The sequence below is a fragment of the Brachycentrus maculatus genome, unplaced genomic scaffold, assembly GCF_059751285.1.
Source record: "Brachycentrus maculatus isolate JH-2025_06_01 unplaced genomic scaffold, ASM5975128v1 h1tg000169l, whole genome shotgun sequence".
Classification (NCBI taxonomy): domain Eukaryota; kingdom Metazoa; phylum Arthropoda; class Insecta; order Trichoptera; family Brachycentridae; genus Brachycentrus; species Brachycentrus maculatus.
The window spans coordinates 88,694-111,058 of NW_028280922.1; the positions used below are offsets into that span (position 1 = coordinate 88,694).

General features: G+C 34.9%; 2 protein-coding genes across 5 annotated transcripts; both read right to left on the reverse strand.

The window, feature by feature from the left end:
* Positions 1 to 1,447: 1,447 nt before the first annotated feature.
* Positions 1,448 to 10,290, reverse strand: LOC148308322 (sphingosine-1-phosphate lyase-like). Its single transcript, XM_088261915.1, has 10 exons — positions 10,128 to 10,290; positions 8,907 to 9,122; positions 7,596 to 7,804; positions 6,543 to 6,776; positions 6,237 to 6,446; positions 5,489 to 5,609; positions 4,538 to 4,655; positions 4,292 to 4,438; positions 4,078 to 4,198; positions 1,448 to 3,197 (listed from the first exon to the last, which is right to left on the reverse strand). Exons 1-10 carry the CDS (start codon positions 10,273 to 10,275, stop codon positions 3,024 to 3,026), a joined length of 1,698 nt encoding a protein of 565 aa, XP_088118041.1. The 5' UTR covers positions 10,276 to 10,290; the 3' UTR covers positions 1,448 to 3,023.
* Positions 10,291 to 13,865: 3,575 nt separating this feature from the next.
* Positions 13,866 to 22,282, reverse strand: LOC148308323 (sphingosine-1-phosphate lyase-like). Of its 4 annotated transcripts, XM_088261887.1 has the most exons (12): positions 21,532 to 21,600; positions 21,264 to 21,457; positions 20,118 to 20,278; positions 19,314 to 19,529; positions 18,341 to 18,549; positions 17,597 to 17,830; positions 17,178 to 17,387; positions 16,615 to 16,735; positions 16,141 to 16,258; positions 15,898 to 16,044; positions 15,671 to 15,791; positions 13,866 to 14,598 (listed from the first exon to the last, which is right to left on the reverse strand). In XM_088261887.1, the coding sequence occupies exons 3-12, from the start codon at positions 20,263 to 20,265 to the stop codon at positions 14,164 to 14,166; spliced, it is 1,959 nt and encodes a 652-aa protein (XP_088118013.1). In that variant the 5' UTR covers positions 20,266 to 20,278; positions 21,264 to 21,457; positions 21,532 to 21,600; the 3' UTR covers positions 13,866 to 14,163. The 4 variants fall into 4 exon arrangements, with proteins under 4 accessions (XP_088118013.1, XP_088118015.1, XP_088118014.1 ...); XM_088261889.1 differs by lacking the exons at positions 21,264 to 21,457; positions 21,532 to 21,600 and adding an exon at positions 22,144 to 22,282; XM_088261888.1 differs by lacking the exon at positions 21,264 to 21,457 and having other exon boundaries at positions 21,532 to 21,662.
* Between the last annotated feature and the right edge of the window lie 83 nt (positions 22,283 to 22,365).

Sequence of the window (22,365 nt, forward strand, 5' to 3'; positions counted from 1 at the left end):
TTAAATTCGGTGAGCAGTCGACAGCTTTCTGCGGTTTCTTATTCCAGTGTGGTAAATACAGGGTGAGCCATCAAGTAGCGAATGACCGGATAGTTGAATAAACCAGTTTGAAATAATATAAGCCGCAAATTGTCACATCCAGCATTGATGCAAGTTTCAGTACGTTTTTGGGCAGTGTCTATGACTTTCATTGTTATTGTTTCAGGTAAAGTATCAGAAATGTTACGTTTAGATTAGCAAGAGACTATGGACAATTGATATACAATACGTACAACTAGGTTTTCAGATAGAGTCACAACGAATTAATGTCAATTTAGGCGATCTGTGTCGCAAAGTTTTCTTTGTATGATATCTCCGAATTTCGAAATGACTCGTCCACAAAACAGTTGATCCAAAATGGTAAAATATTACAATTTCTGTTTGCTTTTGGCATCACTTTCATTTTACTTTACAAAAAGTCAAACCAGATTGAACAATGTGAAGAACTTCGAAAATGGCGCTACCTTTTGATCGTCTCAACTGTGGCTCACCCTATAGAATACGGTTTAGGAATTTAATTTGTTTCTTTTCTCTATTCACCGGGACTGTTTTCATTCGCTGTTCAGTGACTCTGTTATCTATATACTCGTATTATGCGCAGCAGTGGCGAACTATGGATATAAAGCTACTTATAAGTTTACTTTTTAGATATATTAATTTCAACATAATATCTTTTAAAGAAAGAAGATAAAAATTCTTTAAAAAAATATAGTATAAGAAAGTTTTAGTGTGAGAGATCGAAAGTGAGCTTTAAAAAAACGAAACAAAGTTCGCATAAAATATACTGTTTATCTCATATTTTCATTCATTGGTACTTCAATTGATAATACCAATATTAATGGTTGTGATAAATAAAATATGAGGTATAAGAAATATGTGATTCGACATTTTCGGAATAGGGAGAAAAAAAACTTCTATTGAAGTTTCGGATTTTGTTGTTGATTCGTTGGGTTTGTTAAAACACAATTATCAATATTACTTACGCAACGCGTGGTTCCTCAGCTGTTAATATATAGTGTCTGACGTGAACATCCACAACGCGCGCACGCGCGACACTATTTTATTGCTTATCAAATCGTCATTTAAGAAGTTTTACTTCAAAAAAATGAAAAACATAATTATTTCAAACACCAATTTTATGAATCGCACTTTAAAGCTTATTAAATAACTTTGTTTTTAACAACTAAAAAAAGTCAATGTTGTTTTCATTATTTATATTTAACCGCCATCCCCATCCAGATGGTGCATAGGGAACCGAGCCGAATGATTTCGGTTTTATGTCGATAGTGCCAGGGCAGTCCTGTGTTCCAGATTCATGGATATGGGAGTGTAATATTAAATTTAAATTTTGTGCCAACATTTATTGGTGGAACTGCATTTTTTTAATGACAAAACAGCAACTTTATAATTTGTTCAGCTTTTATTTTATTTTACCAGTCATCTGGTTTTGTCGTTACTGACACCACCAGATTACGGAGAAACATATTAAATAGAATATAGATGACGTAAGGGAAGGAGTTCAAGATTAGGGAAATTACCGATATACGGGTAAGAAACATTTTTTTTTAATAAATTTAATCCATTACAAATAATTTAAAATATATGGTAAGTCAAAAAATAATACATTGACATATGAATTCTTATCAACTTTGCTTCCATTCTAACTATGTGTCTGTAATTACACCCGGAATCATACGCGCACAAACGTAAGTGTATGGGGCAGTAACATTACAATACGGCGCCTGTGTTACCTAAATCTATAAATTGTCTGAAGTCGCGGATCGCCACTGATGTATGGCGAGCAGTAAGTATACATATACCGGTCGGGAGAGTGGGCACAGATTGCGGCGTAGCGGTGTAGCGGTGTGGGGGTGCAGGGCGAAGGGCGGAAGGGCGGAAGGGCGGAAGGGCGGATGCGGTCGGCGGAGGGGAGAGGGAGCTAATCAAGTTGTCGATCGTGTCAGGAAGTGCGAGGTGAAGTGGCCAAACATCCGCCGCACCTCCCTCCTACAGAAGGTTACACCATAAATAGCAACATTAATTGAAACACTACATACACACGTCACATTACCGAATCATTCATGCGTGCATGAAAATAAGCTTTACTCACTTCAATTTATCCGCTGTTGATACCTTTTTACAAGATAAGATACGAAGAAGAAAAAAACAAATGATCCAACAAAAATAACTTAAACAGAACATAGAAAGCGTACATTTCTAACACGTTTTATTTTACGATACTTGCCAAGTCGCGAATTTACGCGCAACGTGATCACGCACCGATCAAGAGCACCGATCCGAAGAAAGATGGACAAAATCAAAAGCGAATCCAAGCCAATCATCCTTTTTGTACGCTAACTGATATGCCGGACAATAGAATTCCGTGTAGTGCACAAACGCCTATAAGTATATAAAAACACGCCCGTGTTTAAATGCAACGTTATGTCAAATTTAGTGAATAACTATGGGAGATTTAAGATTTTAAACAAACAGATGTTTTCACTTTTTTATAAGGACTAGTGATTCATTTTATAATTATTTCTTATCATTGTATGGAAAATATCTCCAATCAGCAAAATTATTGCCTTTATGTCACGTCAAGTATTAAACAATAACTGTATTAAAAATTAAAAAAAAGGATATGAAAAAGGAAAATACAGCGGCGAATTGTGAAATTGTATATCCTTCAAGTTACTTACCTCATTGGTCCTATGACCAATGCACACAATATTATGTACATCCGTTACTAAGCACAAGTAGAATTCATTACCATTTTACTCGAAAACCACGGGGTACTTGAGTCCACTTGATTGCATCATGCAAATTTGAATTTAAAAGAACAAGAAAGGTCATACCACATATTTTTAATACAGATAACTCGTCCCATACAAGAATATTACCATGTTTAATTCACTTCTTGGTAATATTTTTTAATTGCTTATTTAAATCGATAAAACCACCACTGTCCAAGTAGGTATACGCAATTATGCATTCGCCTTATCTTCTACTACTGACTTAGTTTTGTCTTCTCCCACTGGTTTAATAATGGTAACTGTTGTATTCTTGGGAATATGGTATATGGAGTCGATGAAGTATTTGGTAATGTCACCAACGAGGGAACGGTCTGGAACTGCTTGAGCCACTCCATACAGTGCCATCTGAAAAAGTAATAACTTTATAGTTTAACCAAAAAAATACATATATTTCCCTACCCTCCATATTTGCGAATTTATATTAATATCCTTTACAATGCTATACATTTCCAAAATACATGTATTCCGTATTTATACATGAGCCACTTGTCTGTTGAAAGTAAAGTAAAAATGAATGGTTTCTTATCCCACCCATTTCTAGGAACATAACCGCTGCCAATACCGATCTCCCTAAATATTTATTTAGGTAGTTACCTACGGCTGTATTGAAACAAATACAAATTTCCATCACAACTATTCTAATTAATGACAACTCTATTTTGTAAATGTGCTAACAACCGAGATAACCTTTCTGAAATATTTCCTCGTAACCTAACGTAAAGATGAAGATTACTCCTTCACTTCACTCGTTTATTCAACAAAGTGTGTCCTTCTAACCTTTATCCGCACCCAATGGTGCATAGGGCACTGCATCATTTAACGCAGTGTTATCTTGATCGTTGTTAACCCATGAAGGAAAGGTGTTCAGCCCTCCGCTTCAGGTACCAGTCCAGGGTAATATTGAATAAATATTATGGTGAAAAAAAATCACTTATATTTATTTGACCCCCCACCGGGAATCGAACCCGGGACCTCCAGTACGGTAGCCCAGCGTGCTGACCATTACACTACGGAGGCGGAAGTGTGTCCAGAAAACCATTTATAATAAAAGAACAACATTATTCTGACATCGATTCAATTAAATAAAAATGGATGGCACCGATTTACAAAGAAACGTATATCTGGCAAGAGTTACTAAATTATGAATAAATAGAAATAACTTCAGATAGAAAATTCCCGTCTTCTCGTGTTACATCGATAAGTCTATGTGACACGTTCCACTGACCTTTCCTTCCACTGGTTTGCTGGGATTCTTCGTGATAAGTGCCGTCTCCCGCTTCACATCTTGTATGAAGGCATCGGCAACTCCGTCCTTGGTGTGAAGAAGAGTTACGCAAAGATGGAACCTGGAAGTACACAATAAATCTTATTACATATTGCATCTGTTAACGTGATTCGATGGCTGTAAATCAAATTTCAGTAAATACCAAGATAGTTACCCAGATGGAAATTGAAGAATGTTGAGGTTCCAGCCAAGTTTATGTAGTTCTTCGCACAGAAGAAGTATATTGAATTCTCGAGAACCGACAGCGATCACGGAAGTCGTTGGAGTACCGAACAAGAATATACCAGGGATGTTTCGCAGGCTAAATAAAACAAAATATTTACTCTCATTCATTATATAAAGCAATACATACAATTTAGAAATTTTTTGAAGTGATGTGCTTATAAGAAAACGGTATTACCTATTTTCTATGTATCTTGTGGTCTGTATTATGGCCTTGGTCATTTCTACGTAACGATTGAAGCCAAAGTGCCGAATGGTCGCCCAACAAGCCGCTATCACTCCACCAGCCCTGGATCCTGAAAGAAGCATTTAATCTAGAAATTATTCATTGTTGATAACTTATTTTTACCCTTATTCACAAATCCTGTTCAAATCTGACCTTGTTAGAAAATTCAATAAAGTCAAAAGATATTATGATTATCCGTATTGATCTACCCTGATCTAGTTAATAATTTTTTGTAGATTACCGGCGCTCAAAACAAATGTCAAAAATCCAAAAGCAAACGCTACCGTCATTGTTATTATTTAAAGAATAGTGCATTGATAATTTATATCTGCACTTTCTTGGGCAACATTAAATAAATTATTTATGATGTATTTGCTTTACTATTGGTTCATTCAAGAAAACGTTTAAGATAGCCCTTATTTAATAGACCTCAGTTACGGCGTGTTATGTTGTAAAAAGGTACATTTCAATCCTTATAGCTTTGATACTATCGTGATAATTTATGTACTTTTCGATTTTTGACGGCTAACGATGAAAATATACATACTTATGTCATCATACTATCGCAACGAATATTGACAGCCAAGATATGAAAAATAACAGCTGTATAAGGAGTGACAGGACGTTGAATGAATTTCGTTATGTTCCAAATAAATTGTTGGTTGATCTATTTTCAAAACAAAAAAATATATAATTATAGAAGAAGGAATCTGCATATAATGACTGGCCTGAGTTCCAACCCAAAAGATGTCAATATTTTGATCATCATTTTTTTATGAATTTTGGGCACATTTTATAATAACGATTAAAAAACTATCGATTAAATTGTATTAAGCATCTTAAAATCTTGTTGGATGCTTTATAGGCAAATGCAAATTGTATTACAAATTGAGAATAAGTTACCATTGACAGTGGGGGAGCCGTACACACCACCCGGCCAGTTGGTAGTCACAGTGTACTGGTAGTGGCGGTAACTCGCTTCTCGATACAGAATTACAGATGAGCCTTTGGGGGCGAAGCCATACTGCGGACGTATTCACATTTCATATCAAATCATGTAGGCAAAAATTAAATAATACATTCGCGAGATAGTATAATTTAAACGATGTGTTTGAAATCAAGTACAAATTACTTCAATTAGTACAAATCTATAGGTACGTTAAATGTCAGGCATATTAAAGGAAATTCTTTTCACACTGATGCAAATGGAAAACATTAAAAATATTTTAATAAAAATGCGGGTAAATAAAATACACCGAGTAAAAGGATATTTTTGTCCGCCTCCGTAGTGTAATGGTCAGCACGCTCGGCTACTGTTCTGGAGGTCCCGGGTTCGATTCCCAGGGGGGGTCAAATAAATATAAGTGATTTCTTCACTGTAATATTTATTCAATATTACCCTGGATTGGTAGCTGAAGCGGAGGGCTGATCACCTTTCCTTCATGTGTAAACGATCAAGATAACTCTGCGTTTATATGACTCAGTGCCCTATGCACCATTGGGGTGCGGATAAGGGTTTAAAAAAAAAGTATATTTAATTTAATGTTTATGACGACTTTACAATAAGAACTTTTGGATAAACGTGGAAATAAAAAATTAGATTTACTGATCTAACTGATCTCAATTAAACATATTCAGTAAGAGATGAGACCTTGTGTGTGTCCGCGGATATACTGGTAACTCCCTTCAGACGAAAGTCGAAGGCGGGCAGCTCGTACCCCGCGGCCTTCATGAAGGCAATCAGGAAGCCTCCGAGGCACGCGTCCACGTGCACCGGCACCTCGTACCGCTCTCCCAAACTGGCTATCGACGGAATGTCATCCATCGTGCCGTAAGGGAAGTTCGGTACCGAGCCCACCAACTAAAAATCGTTTAATCGAGTTAAGTGTGAAACCAAATGGATCATTCAATTCGTACTCGACAATAATATAAAGGACAAATGGTGTCGTTTGTTTACCATGCAAGTGGAAGAGTTGATGGCCCTGCGCATGGCTCTGAGGTCCACAGTGTAGGTGACGGGGTCCACGGGGACGGTGCGCACTCGCATGCAGAAGTACTTGGCGGCCTTGTCGAAGGCGGGATGCGCCGTGACAGGCAGCACCATCTCCGGGCGGCGGACGCCGCGGTCCACAGCGCGGTCGCGGTACGCCTTGCACGCCATCAAGATGGACTCCGTGCCTCCCGTGGTCATCTGCAAGAGCGACACTAAACGTTACGGGAGTACGATGAATCCCTACCAGAATCTCTCACCTAGACTTCCTACTTTTAATTATAATTTAAAATGTCAACAAAAAAAATATAATGTAGTTGTGATTTTGTATTTTTTTGTTTATGTGAAAAAATAATCCGCCCTTTACCAATGCTTATATCCTACATTCAGTGGTAGAATTCCGATTCCCTAGAACCGGTGCCTAAAAAAATTAGAGTTCGCCGAACCGGTCCTTAACCCTTTGGGCGTTTGTGCACTACACGGAATTACACGGAATTTTACCGTCCGGCACGTCAGTTAGCATATGAAAGTTAGTTGGCTTGGATTGGCTTGTGCTTTTGTACATCTTTCTTCGGATCGGTGCTCTTGATCGGTGCGTGAACACGTTGCGCGTAAATTCAATCACGCCAAACTGTCGTAGTCGCATTCATTTCTCAAAACCGGACTGCCGGACGGTAAAATTCCGAGTAGTGCACAAGCGGCTTTAGGGATTCATTATTTTTATTAAATACAGTCACACCGAGAAATGTTTTCCACTTCAGAAATGTACTTATATAACACGCTCGTAGATACCAAGCTAAAAAGCAATCTGCAGGCCAATGTCGACATGAAAGGTTTTAAATTGGGTTAGTATCTGATTCGGGTAATGGTTACGAAGATGAGATGTACCAAATTGCTTTAATTTGAAAAAGGTCAAATAAGCTTCTGCTTCTAGTCGGTTTAGAATTCGTGCTACAAGAAATGTGTCTTACACGATGTTTATTATATGTTGTGATAAATGATCTAAAAGAAGATAAGTACGGTCCCGCAAGCCTCTCTTCCCCCGTTGAACAGGTTGGCAGCCATGCTGACGACCTCAGCCTCCATCTTGTTGATGCCGGGGAACAGATCGGAGTGCAGCGGGTTGGTGTAGGCGGCTAGGCCATGCACGGCGCTCGTGATGCGCACCAAGTCCGGCTCCATGCAGTACACGGCTCCCGACACGCGACCGCCCGACAAGTCGAACACCCCTGACCGGTGGCGGTAGAACAATGTTATTAATGTTATCGGTGAAGTCGAATCGACCAAAATATCACAATGCGTCATACCAATCATTTTATTTATTCTACGCGAAACTGGAAAGGTATTTAATGTCAGGTATTTCCAGATTTTCGATAAATTTGCGTGATCGTGCATCATCAGAAACTGTCAAAAATAGTACCTTTTTAGGATGTAAAAAAATAATATAAGATAAGTACTTGTATCGTGATACTTTTAGCAACCTTTGTTGGAATTCCCCATCATCCAAGTGAATATAAATACCACTTACCTAGGTACGGCTTGTGTAACTTCGCTTATTACTATACGTGTATGTTTTATACCCAGACTTCTATATTCTTCTTCGTCTATATTGAGATGTCAAACACGTAAAAATAACTTCTAAGTGGAGAAACCTAAATTTGTCAGCAAGTATTTGGACCCACTCAAAATGTTGTGAATATTATTTATGTCCCTACTCCTACTGAGGTTCCAACTTACAAAGTGTTATAGCCAATCCCTACATGTGGGTGGTTTTTCTCTTTATGTCCAAAGTTACCTACTATAATTTCATGTGATTCTGGAGAGGAAATGTAGATGCAAAAACATTCGCTACTTTTAGTGACATTATCTACAGTCATTTTCAACTTTTTCTAATCTTAGACGTTTATTGTGATTTTTCTCTTGCACTCAAGGCTGTTAATCTCTCAACTATTTTGATTAAAAAATTCGATTTATTAAGAAAACACTCGACACAAAGTTTTATAGAAAACCGAAATATTTACCGAAACCTTTACGTTTTTTTAAATTTCGATCAGTAGTTGACTACTAGATAATCAATACGTTGAATTTTTTTTAATTACGTAAATATAAACGAGGGACCGTTCAAGATATTTCAAATGGATAAATAGAAAAAGATATTTCAAATGGATAAAAACTTTAGTAATTGGATAGGCAACCAGATTTTTAAAAAATATAATAATAATCAATAAGAATGAATAAACAACGGCCATTGGTTCACATACAGTTTCCCAGGACACTTACACATACACCATTAAACATAAAATATAGCCGTTGAAAAGCGTAAATATTTACCGAGAGTTAGATGTTTCTTGACTTCCTCCATGAGCTGTTGTTCCGCCATCCCCTGCAGTGGCATGCTGGGTACACAGTGCATCCCGCGCAATCTCTCCTCCACGTCCTCGATGAACCCAACTCGAATTGGCTCCAACTTACTATCTATCTTCCTCCGTACAGCAGGGATCATCCGCATCAATTTGAACAATGTTTTTTTCAATCTGCTTGTGATATCTACGCACCAATTTGAAGAATAATTTCTTTAATCTGATTGTGAATAAAGATATAATATTTTATATTATCTTTCACATCGAATGTTACATTTTGTAGAGAAGATTTGTGTGTTGTGTAGCATTTTGTATTTACCGTTCATATCCGATTATAAACTAAGCCATTTTGAGGATGTTGGTTATGGTTTATGGTTAGCTTATAGCGCTATTGTGTCGTTAGCACTTCTTGCAGACGTTTTGAATCACATTGCAGCGTCCATGAATATGGTGAATCTCGAATTCGGGTGACGAATAATAAAGGTTAGGAATGAAGAGCCCAAAGCGAAAAGGTGCGAGTTTGGTTAGTTTAATTTTGTTTGGTTGAATTTCTGGTTAGTTACCTGAAATTCTGTTAGTAAACATATTATAAACATTATTTCTGTCGTAGTCCGAATCGTTCATAATTCTAGACATTCGTTACCGGTGGTGAATGATGAAGTGACACACGGTGTAATAATCCAGAAGACACTATATCATCATCTAAGAAAAATTCTGAAATTCCATTATCTAAAAACTCTAAAAAGAAAAATTCTTTGTAAAATCATCATTTATACATATGTTCATTATACATGCCAGTATTTAAAGCGATTCTAATAATCATAAAATAGGATTTTAAATTAAATATTTTGCTATCAAATCAATACAAGTAAGTACTCGTAAATACAATAAAATGATCAGGCAATGTACCGTATGTAAATCCAAGAATTAAAAAAAGCGGACTTTGTATTGTAATATAATTCCACTTTTCAGTGTGTGATGGAACCATTAGGTACATGGTCAGTCAACATGCGTGAAATTTCGAGTTAGATTCCTGGATACAGCAATACAAATTGCATTTCCCCCATTAACTACGTATATTGTTAATGGGGGAATTGTGATTTTTCTCTCTTATGTTTATTTACAATTACCTAAAATGCAGCGATATATTAAACGATATACGCAATTCAAATATATTATATTTTTAACTCACCTTCTCCATTGAAAATAAATTTGTAGATCGAAACAGCTATCAGAACGGTAGTGGCAGTAGCGGAAACAATTTGCCACGGCTCCTTTTCAACAAGGAGGTGATTCGCTCCCGTCCTCAACGATCTCAGAGACTCTCCTAACACTTCCATGACTCTCGCTCAACTGAGAGTCAAATAATAAGTATAGACAAAATTACTATTCAAATAACAGATCAACACTTATTTTATATTGTAATATCACTCATTAATAAACAACTAATAAAAACTGTGTGACGCACTAAATGCGCGTTGACTTTTTTTTATTTATAAACTATGAAAAATTGCGTTAATTTCATTTTATCTTATCTAAATTATTTAACAAAACAAAACATTGCTTATAAAAAAATTATCGTTACGGTAACAAAACAAAATGTCCTATTTTTCATGAAAAAAAAACAATTCAAGTGGAAGTGTTTGAAAACATTAACATTGTGGTGATTAGCACATTTGACTACAATGTGAAAGTTCTCGAGTTCAATTCTGAACGAAGTCAACACGAAAATTGATGAATATAATGTGTTTTCCTGGACTATACTCTAAAGACAAATTTATTTTTTCGCCTCGTTAAAAAAAACTAAGATAACACTGCACCAATCCTATTTAAAGCTATTTACACCATTGGATATAGACTTTCGGGTAAGGAGATTACATACTTTTTAAATAATAAATAAAAGAGCGCATTATGCGATACAAGTAAATCATACAATACTTGGGTCCTCCCAAGAAGAATGTACCTTACAAAGATTATTAGGTAAAAGTAGACAAAGAGGGCTTTTTTAGACATTGTAAATGTGTATAATTTTTAGTTTTTTAAGCCGACAGGTGTTAATGGGTATGATTTTTTAGATTTTTTTCTCGCACCCATAATTTCGCTACTTTCAACAAATCTAACTTTATTTTCGCATCAGAAAAAGTAACGAATCATATCGGCTAAAATTGGTCCCGAATACGAGTAGATACTTTTGTATTTGTGTGCCATATAAAACAATATTGTTATAGCCCGTTTTGTTCTGTTTTCGATCATTCTTTAAAATATTTCTTTTCAGTAGTCAAAAGTATTTTTTGGATTATAAATTAAAAACAGCATATTCATGTAAAATTACATCGGTAAACGACACTTCGTTTATTTATTTTTAAGTCGTAAATTAAAGTGGACTTACAAAATATTTTTTCTTCTTAAACCCTTGTATTCTAGCAGTCGTACACTTGACCGAATGAAACATTCCAATATTTAAATTTAAAAAAGATATATTAAAAACAAATACGCAACGAGATATCCAACCACTCTTTGAATATTTTTCTTGGTCTTTCTCTTCTGATCCTCATCCGCACCCAACGATGCATAAGGCTTAAGAGTTACCATAATTATGAAGCTCTAAACCGGGACAGGCAGAGAAAAAAAAAACAAATCCAGTGGAACCTCTTATAACAAGCATAATTCGTTCCAGCATCTTACTCGTTAAGCGAAACATTTTTTGTTGCTCGTCAAAATGTTTGAATAATTGGACCCATTATTCAGTATTCACATATTCAGTTTGGATTGTCGTATAACTGCATTCTTCAATTTTTGATGCAAAAAAGTTTTTTGAGCTAGTTGATCAAAAACGTCCACGGCCTAGTAGAACATCTACTTTATTTTATTGTCCAAATGCTCGGACGGTAGCTCATTTTAATACTCCCATATTTAGAATCCAAAATACTAGCAACGAATATGCCACCAATATAGATTTCTATAATATATGGCTTCAACAATGTAAATTGGCAATAACAAATTTACTCCTAGCCCATAGAATGTCACGTTTTGGATGAAAAGATATTAGGTTTATTTATGTTATTTTTTACTCTCAATATGTTTTACATTTATATAGGGTTTGGAAAAACCAAAATGTTTATTGTAAGTGGTTCACACATAACATTTTATTTTTTTAGCATTTTTTTTTTATAACATTCTTATAACATTTTTCTATGTAAGTAGTTTATAACAACTTGTAAAATTGATGTGTCGCAATTGATGTGTTTTTTTATACATATTTATGTAAATGGTACTATAGTACCGTATATATCAAAATTAAAAAAAAGACTATCAGCATTAATTTGCTGTCGTTCATCTGATTGGTGTGTTTCGTTTATACCTTCTGCAGATCTCTCTATTTCTTCCCATTTTAATACACGATGTAGTCCAATCCATGTAAAAATTTCGGCTCTACAGAAACTGTTTTCCAATCATTCTATGTAAGAAATGCAACGTCGGAATAGATAAATAGACAGTGCTCGCGCAAACCGGGACAAAATCTAAACCGGCCGGGACACCGGGACCCGTGTCTGGAAACGGGATAATCCCGGTCAAACCGGGACGTTTGGTAAGCCTGCTTATGGGTGCAAAGGACACTGCGTGGCTTTGTAATATTATTGCCTTATTTTTATTTTCGAAATATAAAAAAAGAACAATAAACATTTTGTAAAACTGAAATACATAAATAAAAATAAATAAATAAAAATACACATTTTAGATATTTTATTTAAAATTCATTTGAACAATGTATCATAATAAAGGTATATTAAAATATATGAAATATAAAACATTATACACAAAATATATATTCTACTTACCAACAGTAAATACATATTATTACGTTTCAATAAAGTATCTATTCTATAGTTGTTTGTAAATTATTACTAGAAGTAGAAAAAAAGTAGTTAAGTATACAAAATATATTTTGCTTTTATTATTAGGTATGTATCAATTTCCTATAAAATATAGATTACAATATTGTACCTAAATAACAGTAGTATCTTTTTCTCTATTCTATTTTTATCTATTTTTATCCGTCCCAAATGTGATGTTCGCAAATTATATTAAACAAAGGTGATCAAATTAAAACAATATGTTTACCACACTAAGATGTTTTAACTTCCTATGTAAAACTGTTTCTGTGAATAAATTTATTTAAAAAAGTGACAATAAAAGATAAAATTATCCAAAAATAAATTGTATATATATATATATATATATATATCAGTTCTGAGCTCGAAATTCTCAGAACTAGGAGTGGGATATATGTGATGGGATAGATGTGATGTAAGTAAATAAGCCTTAGTTGGACTGGTTAAGGTCATTACTGCTATATGAAGAAAAAAACATGGAATAGAAGGTACAGTCAATTCCGCTGAATTGGTCTGCTAGTCAAGTGGGCAATCCCTTATACCGGGAAAATATCAAGAAATCAAACCAATTAATAGTAAATTATAAGGTTTATCACTAAGTTGAGACAATATTCTGCTTAACTAGGATCTATGACGACCAGTGAAATTAGTGCACAAATTTCCCTTTCTTCGATGAGCTGTAAAAACCGACAATATACCAAATTGCTGCGCTGTTTGCAGCTCCTCATTTTCCTTACTACTCAAAATTTCATTTCAACATTGCCTTGAAATGAAATTTTTAGTAGTAAGGAAAATGAGGACTTGTTAAAAGTTATACATATTTTTAATTTTTTAAATTTTCAACAGAGTGCAATAATTTACAAGGTTGTCCACCTTAAAAGCCAGAGTACAATTGATGCGTCCCTACAGAAATATATTGTATCAACCGCTATACTTTATTTACATTGATGTACTTACAGCAATCAGTTAATCGAGTTATGTTAGAGTAGACTCAAACCCAGAAACTCAGACTCAGAGTCCCCAGCACTAGGCGTGGGAGCACAACCCGACACGACTCAATTATAATGAATTCATTAACATAAATATGACATTTTGCGTAAGAAAACAGTAAAATATTACAAACATGAAAGATATTTAAAAAAGAGACAGATTTTTCTCTATGCCAAGAGGAATTTAAATACTGTGAAAATGTACAGAGTACAAGTAAAATGTACAGTATAAAGACTTTGCGATAAAATTCTCAAAATTTTAAAATACTTTTTAAATTCACTTTTGAAGTACACTTAAATTATTAATTACATATTTATATGAATGATAAGAGAATTGTATTTCCAATTATGTATTAGGTTTGTCTGTTGCTCCCAGTTTGGGCTTGTTTTCTGCTGCTGGTTTAGGCTTATCTTCTGCTGTTGCTTTAAGTTTGTTTTCTAATACTGGTTTAGGCTTATCTTCTGCCGCTGCTTTAAGTTTGTTTTCTACTACTGGTATAGGCTTATCTTCTGCCGCTGCTTTAAGTTTGTTTTCTACTACTGGTTTAAGCTTATCTTCTGCCGCTGTTTTAAGTTTGTTTTCTACTACTGGTTTAGGCTTATCTTCTGCCGTTGCTTTAAGTTTGTTTTCTACTACTGGTATCAGTTTTTCTTCTCCCATTGGTTTAATAGCGACTGTTGTATTCTTTGGAATATGGTACATCGAGTCGATGAAGTATTTGGTAATATCACAAATAAGGGAACGGTCAGGAAGGGCTTGAGCCACTCCATACAATGCCATCTGAAAAAATAGTTGCTTTAAAATAAAACTTGTTTACAGCATTTTGAGTGTGGTCAAATACTTGTTCACAAAATCTGGATTATCTCCAAATACAGGAGTTATTTTCATATTATTTTTTGACATCTCATCAAAGATGAAGAAGAATATGGAAGCTTCCATATTCTTCTTCATCTTTGATGAGATGTCAAAAAATAATATGAAAATAACTCCTGTATTTGAAGATAATCCAGATTTTGTGAACAAGTATTTGGACACACTAAAAATGCTGTAAATAAATTATCTGGTCAAATTATAAGGGTAAATAATAAAAATGAAAATGGTATTTTCTGGCGTTTCTCATGTGTGTGATTATAATCAAGGATTCGGGCCTCACATACTAATATAAGAGTTTCTGCTTAGTAAAAAGCTTCTTTACATCTCACCAATAGATATCTCTAGTGAAGTTCTAGTGATTCAAGAACAAGGTTTCTAAATTGGTTCATATATACAGAACTTCCAAGAATTTGAGTAGTGTGGTTGTCAATAATGGGTAGAATTGGTGAATGTTACACGTGTGTAAAGTGATCACTTAAACCAGCCTATGACGGTCATCCGTAAGCCCCGTAAATGCCCAGACTTCCATATTCTTCTTCATCTTTGATGAGATGTCAAAAAATAATATAAAACTTGTTAATTACGTTTTTATAAGTGCCAGCATTGAGGTATGACTGTATTGCATTTATTCACAAAGATAAAAACACAAAACAAAAAAACAAAAAACAATAACAACTTTTCTCTTCTTGTGCTTATTGACAAATAAAAAAGCCCTATAATCTACTCAAGAAAATATCAATTCTTTGCTGCTGTCAATCATTAGGGTAAGGAATTGGAGTATCCGGAGAGGTATTACTAAAACGAAAAATAATATCTTTAAGCATCCATTCAATAAATATGGATGCCACCATTCTAAAAAGGAATGGCAATGAATCGGTCAGGAGAAATTTGGATGGTAAATAACAGAAGACATAAAACTTAGAACAGCATTAGTAAGTATGTAACATCTCTCCTAAAAGGCAGATGGAGTTCCACTGACCTTTCCTTCCACTGGTTTACTAGGATTCTTCATGATGAGTGCCGTCTCCCGCTTCACGTCTTGTATGAAGGCATCGGCAACTCCGTCCTTGGTGTGAAGGAGAGTGACGCAAAGATGGAACCTGGAAATACACAATAAACCATATTACGACATCCGCTCACCTAATTGGTCACAAAGGAACTGTTAAATTATATAAATCAAGTTTCATTAGACATAAACTTAGTTACCCAGATGGAAATTGAAGAATATTGAGGTTCCAACCGAGTTTGTGAAGTTCTTCAGAGAGGAGAAGTATATCGAATTCTCGGGAGCCGATAGCGATCACGGAAGTTGCTGGAGTGCCAAACAAGAATATACCCGGAACGCCTCGCAAGCTGTATAAAAGGAAATAAATAATGGCATTAAATAAACAAAGCAACATGCAAAAAACAAAATGAAATAGTAATGTCCTTTTAAGAAAACCAAATTACCTATTTTCTATGTATCTTGTGGTCTGTATTATGGCCTTGGTCATTTCTACGTAACGGTTGAAGCCAAAGTGCCGAATGGTCGCCCAACAAGCCGCTATCACTCCACCAGCCCTAGATCCTGGAGAACATTGAATGTGGAAATTATTCATTGGTATCCAGTGTACTCTTAAAACTCCTTAATACTTTAATAACCAACAAAATAATTTAATAATGCTATTTAGGTACCAATAGCACACACAAATAAAATGTTTACAATTTTATTACTATCATTGAATGCGTGAAAGACCTTTTTTAGTCTAAGGTCCAATGAAAAAGTTGTTTCAATCATTATCATTTTTCTAGTTTTTTTTTTAACAATCGTTTATTGTATTTACTGGCCTTAACTTAAAGTCTCCTTAAAAGACCTCAAGGACAGTTGGTAATTATATTAATGGATGAGAATAATAGTTAGTTAGTTAGTTTTAGAATAATTACCATTGACAGTGGGGGAACCGTACACACCACCCGGCCAGTCAGTAGTGACAGTGTACTGGTAGTGGCGGTAACTCGCTTCCCGGTACAAAATTATGGACGAGCCTTTGGGAGAGAAGCCATACTGCAAACATTTTCACATTAAATATGTAATTATATGGGCACCACCAATATTGAATAATATCTCCTAAAAAAATATTTGAGAAAAATAATTTAAACAACACATCAACAACAGTGTTTAAGGATCCAGTTTACTCTAAGTGTCAAGCATCTCGACAGGGTTCACATTTTTTTTCAAATATATACTTGTATTATAATTTTGATTCCATACTATTTTTTTTACCGTGACACTAACCACAACAAGATTTTTCTTACTCATTTCACATAATTTGATCGGAATATAAGTTTGAGAAATATAAACAACAAAAAACAGGGTATTATGAAATATGGTATTTTCAGGCTGAAATTCAACAATATTCCTTTTCATCCTCTATAAATTTACGTAGTGAAGCAGGAATAGTTGTTGAAGTGTTAATATGTATTCTGTAATAGGTAAAAAACAATACCTTGTGAGTATCAGCCGATATACTAGTGACTCCCTTCAGGCGGAAGTCGAAGGCGGGCAGCTCGTACCCTGCAGCCGTCATGAAGGCAATCAGGAAGCCTCCGAGGCACGCATCCACGTGCACCGGTACTTTGTACCGCTCTCCCAAACTGGCTATCGACGGAATGTCATCCATCGTGCCGTAAGGGAAATTCGGTACCGAACCCACCAACTATAAACAGAGACAATATTAATTTTATCGAGGCAAAACATAAACTGGAAGCACTATCATTAGAGTGAAGTCATACTGGAATAATTTGCCAAAGAAAGAAAAAAGCTGACAAAATAAATATTTTGTAAATACAAGACAGAAGTGCACCAATAGAGGGTGTTTATCATTATTAATAATATTAATAATGATAAATAGTCGGGTTTACTCACCATGCAAGTGGAGGAATTGATTGCCCTGCGCATAGCCTTGAGGTCCACAGTGTAGGTGACAGGGTCCACGGGGACGGTGCGCACTCGCATGCAAAAGTACTTGGCGGCCTTGTCGAAGGCAGGATGCGCCGTAACAGGGAGCACCATCTCCGGATGCCGGACGCCGCGGTCCAGAGCGCGGTCACGGTACGCTTTGCACGCCATCATGATGGACTCTGTGCCTCCCGTGGTCATCTGCAGGACCAAAAATAAACATCCTGAGTCAAGTAATATACCACCAACAGGATCTGTCACCTAAATAAACTTCCTATTTGAAATTATGATTAAAAATGTCAAAACAAAATATATGTACATATGATAATGTACAAGAATTAACAAAGGTTATTCTCAACTTCTAAAATTTTAAAACACATAGCATAACTTATTAATAACCATTATTTTAAGGAGAAAAACAATTAGAATCCATTCATCACTAAATATTAATGCCAACATGCCCTTGAATCACAAACAAGATCAAGATTTCTCAATTTTGCACAAATGTTTTAAATTGTGTTTGTATCTGATTGAGATAATGCTTATAACAATGACAGGTAGCAGAACTACTATCTTCGAAGATACCAAAGGATGAATTGCAAATCTCTTTTTCGTTGGCTTCCACGATTGCAATTTGTCCTTGAAAAAATGTTTCTCTAAATTTACTCCATATTAATAATAATTAAAAATGGTTTAAAAGAAGATAAATACGGTCCCGCAAGCCTGCATTCCCCCGTTGAACAGGTTGGCAGCCATGCTGACGACCTCAGCCTCCATCTTGTTGATGCCGGGGAATATGTCACAGTGCAACGGGTTGGTGTAGGCGGCCAGTCCGTGCACGGTGCTCGTGATGCGCACCAAGTCTGGGTCCATGCAGTACACCGCTCCCGATACGCGGCCGCCCGACCAGTCAAACATTCCTGACCATAATAGTGATGTGATCAGCAACCAATAAAAACTGGTTATTGGTCAGGCAAACAAAGTGGATTATAGTATCAAGCCGTCTTCATTCACATTTTTCTTATGTCAGGCACTAGGTACCATTCCCCTCCATTTTAAACAAATTTGAAGGCGTTTAGAGAGGACCTCATTTTTATTTTTATTCGCCAAGAAATTTAGTTACATAATTATTATGTTCAATATGTTTATTCTGAAAAATATGAATATCGATACTGAATGAAAAAAATATATATTTGACCATTAATATATAACATATGAATGCGAAGCCTGACCCTCGAAGAATGAAACAAAAAAAAAACAGGGCCACGAAATCATGTCGCTAATGCTGGATTTTTAATATATCTTACATGAGTGAATGATAAACAAAAAAATATAGGAAAATTTACATATTTATCACCTTAATGAAGGAAAAAGTGGAGGGCAGAAGAGGCATGGAGAGAGGGGAAGAAGTCTTTACTCTACAACATACAGAAGTTGATAGGGATTCATTTGCTGAGGTCCTTTTTGCCCTAACGAAGGACCATCCAAGATATTTCAATATTGCGGCCAACCTAAAGTAATTAGAAAGACCCCAAAAGAAGAAAGAGATAATAAAAAGCAACGATAATATTATGATAAAATTAATATGATCATTTTAATATAATAAACAACGGCCATTGAGGCACATATAAGTTTTCAGTACATATTAATACATATAAAGCCAAAGAAATGAGTAAAAAGTTACCGATTGCGAGATGTTTCTTGACTTCCTCCATGAGCTGTTGTTCCGCCATCCCCTGCAGTGGCATGCTGGGTACACTATACATTCCGTGCAATCTGTTCTCCACATCCTTGATAAACCCAACTCGAATTGGCTCCAACTCACTATCTATCTTCCTCCGCACAGCAGGGATCTTCCGCATCAATTTGAAGAATGCTTTTTTCGATCTGCTTTTGATATCTTCATACCAAACAAATTTTATAACATCTATGAATTTTATTTGTATTAATTTGTTTTGCAAAAAAATGCATTATGTAAGTAAAATTTGATTGTGTTATGCAGTTAGTTAATAAACAAATAAGAAAGTCATTTTCACAGCGTCTTTTTTAAAAAATAGTGGTATTAACTAAGTAAAACTTAAATTAAAAATGGATAGATTTTGCCACAAAGTGACTGTCGAATCAATTATGTATTGAAAATCTTTCAGCTTACCTGACCTCACACTAAGATAACTTCGCTGTATGCATAATGCACCTCTACTTTCTAAATTGATTGATTCTGTTATTTAGAACTGTCTCTCCGGTAATTAGGAAGACTACATACAAAATATAATAATAGTGCTGGACCGCATGCAGTGGCGGGCAATCTTACGAACTACTCGACAACCCCGAGACCGTATATTTTTTATAGTTTTCAATAAATTGTGAGATTGAGAATAAACAACATGAACAAACGTATTGAATTAAGATAATACCAAATTTTCAATCAAATTTATCATTTAAAAAGGTAATTTACTTCAAATACATTGAGTACATATTTTTAGCTCACCTTCTCCATTGAAAATAAATTCATAGATCCAAACAGATGTGAGAACTGTGGTGGCAGTAATAGATACGATTTGCCACGGCTCCTTGCTGACAAACAGTCCATTCACACCCGTCTTCACAGACTTCAGAGACTCAGAAACCACTTCCATGACTCTCACTCAACTGGAAATCAAAAAATAAGTTACTCTTCAAATGAAAGATAGATAAAGTGTTAATGATACCCTCATGAAAAAAAATCTGTGTGATGCACTTGATGTGTGACTTATTTTTAAACTCTAAAATATGGCCATTTTTATCTTATCTTAACTATTTGACATGAAAAATATTGTTGCTAATTACACTTCAGTATTTTTTTATTATTATTTATGACAGTGATGTAAAGATTACCTTATTTACTAATGAGAAAAAAAAACAGATATGTATGTCCTTATTTTTTTAAAGGAATAACCCGCAAAGGCTCTACTTTTAGAGAATAGTAAGGATAGAAAATAGGTAAATGTGAAAAATACATCACAAACAACAGACCAATTGAAAATAAATATTTTGCGAATTTATTTTGCAATTGGGAAATCGAACCCGCAATGCCAGTTTCGCAGTTGACTGTTTATCTAAGTACGCCACGGAGCCTATCTAGTGTAATAATATTTTTTTTTAGGGTAATATTAGTGTTTTTATTATTTACACAAATATTTCAATTTCATACTATTTCTGTGACCCTAAGCGGCTCATTATTAGAAATAGGTATCAAATTGTGGTAGAGTGGATTCGAACCAAGAAACTCTGACTTAAGAGTCCGCGACACTAACCGCGGGACCACAACGCGACACGATTAACACTATTGACTACCATGTGGGAGTACCTGGGTCCGATTCCCAAAAAAGTCACCAGGAAAATTTAAGTTTATATTGTATTATCCTGGACTACACTCTAAGAGCGAGACTGATATCCCCACTTTTATGTAATTTATACCAATCCAATTCAAAGCATTACTGGGCGCGGTGCTCTCAGGTAAGAAGATAAATATATTATAACCTATGTAACTATTACAGCGTATTACGCAATACAAAAAATCATATTTGGTAAGATTCAAAGGTTATCTAGAATACATACCTGTTTACAAGATTCAAAGGTTATCTATAATACATACCTTAATTTACTTGAGAGGTTCCTTGTTTTAATGTCAGATATAAACTGAGCTGCTTCAATATGCACAGTGACAATAAAAAAAATATTTTCGAATTGTTAACTATCTTTTCTGCATATTTATTATATTTTGATAATAGATTAGATATTTAGATAAGGTTATTGCCAGTTGGAGGTAGATATATCATTTTGAATCTACTGACAAACAGATTAAAGTAATTTTAATACTCGATAAATGTTATTTTAAATATATTATAATTATTAATTTTTACCTATATTCTAGTTACGAAAAATGCAGAAATTTAGCCGACATTAAGGTTATATTATACTCATTAAAAGTCATTTGGGAACTGTCAATTTTTTTTGTCAACAAAGTAACGATAGGTCGCGTTGGAAAACATTAAACGATCATGCCATGGATCGTCATTGTTAAACGAAATAATCATTTTATATTCACATACCACGTTAACAATTCTACTTACTTATACCATATCTACTTCCCACATAGAATCATGGAACATATGGAATCGACAACTGCCTTCAGGATATTTTGTCGAAGCGGTGCTTGCAAGTACTCAGCGCACTTATCGTCAATTGTACGTTCCAAAATACCTTCCAGTTTTAGCTAAGCATCGCTTTTATGAAACTAATATGATGTTTTATTTTAATTTTAATATTGATGAAATTAACCAAAATAATATTCCGTTTTATCAATTGAATATTATTTAAATTAATAGCAGGTTTTAAATGTCTTCATAGTATAGTGAACAGCGCGTTTGGATATCGTGTTGGTTCCAAGTTCAATTCTTAGATACGGGGTTTCAAAATTAATATTTAATAGATTGAATAAATATAAGAGTAAAAAAGAGCCTAAGGCTGATTACCTTTCCTTCGTGTATTTAACAATCAAGATAATACTGCTTCTTTCCCGAAAACAGAATGCAACCCGGGCTTTTTCCAGTGAAAATATACAGTGTTAACTTCGTAGCATATATCAACTTTACTTCAATTCATTAAAAAAGCCTTCATTTTACTTTTAGTATCATTAATTTCCTGATCGACAACAGGACAACAGGTTTCAAAATGTCAAAATCCTGCCTATTTAT